A 6,692-nucleotide genomic window follows, 5' to 3' on the forward strand; every position below is an offset into this window, starting at 1 on the left:
TCCTGACGACTTCAGTTATGTGATATTTAGGTTTAATGTTTTTTTTCCATCACAGTTGTTTCTATATTTTTTGTATTTATTTCTTTCAATTTATTGTAATTAAATATTTACCATAGTAATGGAACGCTTATTTAATTTAAAAGTTTAGGTCAACATTTATAGGTAGTATAATTTATTGTGAGACAATCCATGTAACACACGATTACTTAAACTAGTTAGAGTTATATCTTTGTTTAACCAAAAAGTTTGAAATAAAACTTTAATGACACAAAGGGTCCATTAATAGAAAATAATTTAAAGGTATACAAATCTATTTAAAAAAAAAACCAGTTTTGGTTATTAACCGGTTTAGGAGGAAAGATGTTCGAACCTATCAAATTGATTGGGTTCGGGTTCAAATCAGTTTGAGACAAAAGAAAAAACCCGGTTATTTGACATGTTTTTCAAATTGGGTAGGGTCCAAACCGATTTTTTGGTGTAATGGGTCGGGTTGGATTATAAGGTGGTTTGATGGGCCCAACCCAATTTTTTTTGTCAATCTCTAGATTATATCAACAAAGTGTTGGTTTTATGAGTTTATTATCATAAGTGGGCTAAACTTTACATGGGCCGGGGTACGAGAAAACCCGACCCACCTATTTCCGGGTCATCTATTCTTCTCTTCTCCCCCAAGTCACTTCCCATCGTCATAAATACTCACTTCGTCTCAATTCTCATTCTAATTTCCCAATTAATCGATCAACAGTCATGGAATGCGTATTTGGAATGGTGGGTAAAGGGTTTGCATTGGTGGTAGCTGACTCATCGGCAGTGAACAGTATTCTGGTTCACAAATCTAACGAAGACAAGATCATGGTTCTCGATTCGCACAAACTAATGGGCGCCAGTGGTGAAGCTGGTGATCGGTCAGTTTTTCTTCTTACTTTCTCTTTTACATTTTGTATTTTATGAATTCATGATGTAGTTTCATTCAAATACGGATGGATTTAATTAGGGTTTTGTGTTTCATAAATTAGGGTATGCTTCAAATTTGAAATGGATGTTTAGCGTTTGAGGATAAAGAAATATGCAACTAATTGTTGTATTTTAGTAATTTGATTTTACTTGAAAATTTGTTACCATATCAATTGAGTGAGAAAACACACTTTAGTTATGAAGGTAATAGTTGTGTTTAGTGCGGTAAAAAATCGGATTTCGTCAAGGACCGATATTTGAGAAATAGGTTATCGCGGTGGGATATCGGTAATTTAACATCTTGCATAATTTATATATATAGCAATTTAGTATACTATGCTACCATTAACAAATTAACCTTTTGCAACTCACAAAACACTAACAATTGTAGCAACTAGGAACTGATTTAGACTTAAAACACTAACAATTAAGACTTAAAACACTAATAGCAGCAATAAGAAGAAAGACGAATGGTAGGACTGAGAAGAAAGGTACTGATATCAGGAAAATCGGTCAAATATCGGTCAATATCGCCGATGATATCGGTACCAATTTTTGACACCGATATTTTGCACTGTCGCAGAAGTCGATGTAGGCAGCCGATTAATCGGCGCCTAGGCGCTAATCGGCTGTTCATCACCTAAATTTGAGCAAATCGGCCAATAAATCGTCCAGGTCAAAATCGGTCCTAGTCGGTCAAAAGTCGGTTAATTTTTGAATTTCTAAGTACTTGATTTGTTATGTTCAAGTTTAATTGCTTATGTTTAAACCATACTATTTGAAACTTGAAGTATTTATGTGAATTTTGAAGTATTATTTTTATATTATTGTGTATACATATATAAATTTGAAAAATTACATATAAAAGTTCCCATTCCGATTAATCCCTATTAATCCCGATTAATCCCTAGGCGGTACCTCACCGCCCGACTAGCGCCTAGCGCCTTCTACAACATTGATATTTTACATGGGGACCGGTAACCAATATATCACCGATATTAACTGCATAACTCAGGAGTTAATTGTATGGATGTATCAGTAATTTTTCTTGTTATACATGATGAGGTTACTCGATTATAATGTAGAAGATTACTCTTATCACAAGATACATGATATGTTACTTGGGTCATAGTGTAATTATCTTATGTTTAATTTCTTGATTTTAGAGCTCAATTCACGGAGTATGTACAGAAGAATGTATCTTTATATCATTACAGAAACGGGATTCCGTTGACTACCAAGGCTGCTGCAAATTTCATGCGCGGTGAGCTTGCCACAGCTTTGAGAAAGGTATAATCTCTTTCTTTTATGAATGTTTGAGGAAAAAAAAAGTTTCTTCATATTTTGGTATCCGTCTATTCTTTTATCTGTATCTGTCATTTATGGTCTATATTGCTGTCACTAGTTGTTCTTTTCGTTCACCTTTTTTCTATTGTCACGTATTTGAAGATACAAAATGTTCGTCATGTTGCTCATCTTTTCTAGTTTACTTATAAGGATTTGTTTGATATTTAACTTTGTACTTATGTCATGTTTTATTGGAACTGAATTTTGTATGGAGATACAAAGATGTGGGGTTCAGTTTTTTTCAATATTATCTGTGGCTTTACTACTTTGGTTTTCTAACAAATCTTTCAAATTCTAGAAACGTGTTATTAAAATTTAAGACACACGAATTAGCATCGGTATGAACTGGTGGAGGTTTTTTAGTGGTTCAGTCTTTACATTATAATCTCTATTTTCACTAACATAGTTTGCTTTAGTAGATGGAAACAAGCATCGAAATGAAATGATTGCTAGTTTTTATGAGGGGTTGACTAGAGGTGGAAACGTTGGTTGTGCTGTGGCCCAACCGCAATTGACCCGTTTGACCTGTACAACTACCTGTTTTGTCTTGAATCCATTTCGGCATGTTAACCAACCCACCCATTTTGCCGCCTCTAACAGAGGCCATTTTTTCAAGATTCAGCGACTTGAGCTAGGGGTGTGCAGGGTTCGGTTCGGTTCGGTTAATTCGGTTAATTTGTCGGTTTTCGGTTCGGTTCGGTTAATAACCAATTCAAACAAGGGTTATTTTTTTTGCTTAGAAATACATGTAATGGAGGTATAAATACGTGAAATAGATGTATAAGTACATGAAATGGATGTATAAATAAATGAAATGGAGGTATAAATGCATGAATAGATGTTTAAATACATAAATGGAGGTATAAATAAATGAAATGAAGGTATAAATAAATGAAATGAAGGCATAAATAAATGAAATAGAGGTATTATTACATGAAATGAAAGTATAAAATATCAAATACATGAAATAGAAGTATAAAAGCTAGAAATAAATGATTCGGTTCGGTTCGGTTAATTTCGGTTAAACCGATGGTAAAAAAAATATCCGTTAACCGACTTTCGGTTAATTTCGGTTCGGTTTTGTCGGTTTTCGGTTCGATTTCGGTTAACGGTTCAGTTATTGCACACCCCTAACTTGAGCAATATATTATGACCACTTGTTTCAGTTAGACCATCGGGTGTGGGGGTCGTCCCCTCCCCGTCCCGGTCCGTCCCCCACGTCGCACACCGCCCCTCATGGGGTCGTCGCGTCACTCCCAGCAGCTGCAAGACGAAGGCGACGAGGCAAAGTTGTGGGCCCCCCTCTGACTTCTCTCTCTCCCCTTTATTAATATATTAATATTATATGGGTTTTTATTATGGGTTCCCTTGGTGAGGTGGCGCCTACGTGGCGGGTAGTCTCTTTGGGGACTAACCAAACCACACCCAATGGCCTTAGTTATCAGGCATATTTTGTGTTATTTCTTACTTTTAGCTGCAAAAAACTAAGCAGTCACAAATCAATCTTATGGCTGCTAACTAGCCATAGGTTTCTATGTGGAAGTACTAAACTGTTTGTTCAACTGTTTCTTGCTGCTTTTTGTCTGTAATGTACTAATTTATATAGGGCTGTAAACGAACCGAACGAACACGAACAAGGCCATGTTCTTGTTCGTTCGTTAAGGAAATTAACATGTTCGTGAACTGTTCACGAACGCATACCGAACATAAGTTTATGTTTGTGTTCGTTCGTTAAGGAAATTCAGTTGTTCACAAACAGTTCGTGAACACTGGTCTCGTACACAAACGAACACAAGCAAATAAAAATGAACGCAAACGAACATTTAACTTGAAAATAAAAAATAAAAACATTGTTATCCTTAAACATTGGATATAACTAGATAAATACAACCATCAAATGATAAATCAAAACAAAAGAAGTCTACTACACCACCAAACGATGAATCAAGTTTAACTAACTTACACATAATTATCCCAAAAAATGTTTTAGAATGTCCAAATTTTAGATAACAAAGAAACAAATAGGGTTTCAAGTTTTCAATATGTTTAGATAAATGGTTTATTGTTTATTATTTTTTTATATAATTAAACGAACACGAACGAACGTAACCGAACATATTAGCAAACGTTCACGAACGTAGTCGAACGAACGAGACATGTGTTCGTGTTCGTTCGCTAAGCTAATCGAACGAAATATTTTGTTCATGTTCGTTCGTTAAGCTAATTGAACAAACATAAACGAACTTCCCGCCGAACGGTTCACGAACTGTTCGCTGAACATTCGGTTCGTTTACAGCCCTAAATTTATAGATTCATTGGTTATGTCAGGAGGAGTGTTTGGATGAGTAGTTTGAAAGTGATTATATGCTACTGAATAATCAGAGTCAGATAATTTAATAGAATTGATCGTATTGATATTATAAATTCAAATGATTTAAAATGACCAAAAAGGATATTTTTGTGTAAAGGGAGACATCTAATAGCCTCCTGAGTTGATAAAATCAATTTTGAGTTGAGCAGATTTTTTTAATCTGAAGTTGATTGATTTTGCAGAATCCATACATGGTCAACATCGTGCTAGCGGGCTACGACAAGGAAACAGGACCATCTCTATACTTCATAGACTACATTGCAACCCTGCACAAAGTTGATAAGGCTGCGTTTGGGTACGGGTCATACTTTGCACTGTCCATGATGGACCGTCACTACCACCCAGACATGACCGTTGATGAAGCGATCAAGCTTGCTGACCAATGCATTGAGGAAATCCGGTCCAGGCTTGTTGTGGCTCCTCAGAATTTTATCATCAAGATCGTGGACCAAGATGGGGCCCGCGAACACTCGTGGCGTAGGACAACAAAGGATTAAATAATGTTTGTTTGTAATACTTTTAAACTATGTCTGGTTTGATCTTTAGTTCTGTTCTTGGTGAAGATTAGGGACTAAAAGCTGAACATTGGTTATGTGATTGTTGAACTGTTATTTTGTTATATCATTCTGGAATGGGAAACTTTGTTGTTGAGGCAAGATTTTGATTTTGTCAAGTGTATAATCTTGAGTAGAGTTTAGTTCTTTTTTAAATAAAACTGAATTTTAAGCTAAAACATTTCTAAAGTGAAGAAATTGTTTTTTTTTTTTCAATTCAAAAAGTAGCTGTTGGGCTACTAGCCGTTGATGATGATATTGTTTTTTTTCAATTCCGAAAACTATAAAATAACCCAATAACGCAATAATCTTCATCTTAAATCCATAACTTATCATTGTCAAATCCTTCTTCCTCACTATCTCAAAACTAAGAAAGTACGGATTATTCTTCCTCTTCCTCTATGAGTGAAGACAGCACATCTTCGGATTCTTATGAGATCTCAGGGGCCATTGCAGGTGCGGTACATCTCACGGTAGAGTTTATGCAACACGTTAGTCAACCTCCACGTCCGATTATTAGAAGACAACAAATCGAACGAGACCGTGAGGTTGTGAACGAGTTGTTGATGTGTGATTATTGCTGTGATCAACCCGTCTACGGTCCTCACGAATTTAGGCGTTGTTTTAGAATGAGTAAACGATTATTTTTATGCATTACCAATGATTTGGAAGCGAAGTATGATCACTTCAAACAAAGACCCGACACAAAGGAAAGATGGGATTCACGACAATACAAAAGTGTATATCAGCTATACGAGTGTTAGCATACAGTACGTCTACCGACACATGGGACGAGTATCTAAAAATATTGGACAAAACATCAAGAGACGCTTTAGCAAATTTTGCTCAAGGTAATGCTTATCTTTTATAACTTATATATTTTTGTAAGATGATTTTTTAAAGTGTTTACATGTATTCGCATTTAATTTTTTAAAAGGTGTCACTGAACTATACAGGGAACGGTATTTACGAAAGGCAACACAGAAAGATCTACAACGTATATATGATGTGCAAGAGGATCATCACGGTTTACCCAACATGATTAGTGCCATTGACTGCATGCACTGGGGTTGGAAAAATTGTCCTACAACTTGGAGAGATGCACATACTCGGGGTGATCAGAAGGGACCAACACACATCCTTCAAGTTTTTGTGTCGTATGATCTATTGAATTGGCATGCTTTGTTTGGTGTTCCTGGTTCAAATAAAGGCATCAACGTTTTTTGAGCAATCGTCTATCATTGAGGATCACATAGCAGGTAACGTAAGTGTAGCTTCTTTTTGGGTTAACGGAAATGAGGACCCACACGACTACTTTCTGGCCGATGGTATATATCCAGAATACACGTTTGTTGTAAAAACCTTTAGAGACCATATTGACTATAGGAGGGCTCCTTTTAAAAAGGTTCAAGAATTTGATAGAAAAAATATCGAAAGGCTATTCGGCGTTCTACAACAACGTTTGC

The 6,692-nt window shown here is 35.9% G+C and overlaps 1 protein-coding gene across 2 annotated transcripts in view; it reads left to right on the forward strand.

Annotated features, from left to right (window-relative positions):
• Positions 1 to 5,336, forward strand: part of LOC110925976 (proteasome subunit beta type-2-A) — a 40,646-nt gene extending 35,310 nt beyond the window's left edge. The window contains exons 1-3 of one of the 2 annotated variants that reach the window (XM_022169762.2): positions 606 to 905; positions 2,121 to 2,244; positions 4,855 to 5,336. In XM_022169762.2, coding sequence (XP_022025454.1) covers positions 748 to 905; positions 2,121 to 2,244; positions 4,855 to 5,169 — 597 coding nt within the window. In that variant the 5' untranslated portion in view covers positions 606 to 747 and the 3' untranslated portion in view covers positions 5,170 to 5,336. Of the gene's footprint in view, positions 1 to 605; positions 906 to 2,120; positions 2,245 to 4,854 lie in introns of those variants that run through there. The other variant, XM_035986575.1, reaches the window with a different exon arrangement.
• The last annotated feature ends 1,356 nt before the right edge of the window (positions 5,337 to 6,692 follow it).

This window comes from Helianthus annuus, chromosome 17 (assembly GCF_002127325.2).
Source record: "Helianthus annuus cultivar XRQ/B chromosome 17, HanXRQr2.0-SUNRISE, whole genome shotgun sequence".
Classification (NCBI taxonomy): Eukaryota; Viridiplantae; Streptophyta; class Magnoliopsida; order Asterales; family Asteraceae; genus Helianthus; species Helianthus annuus.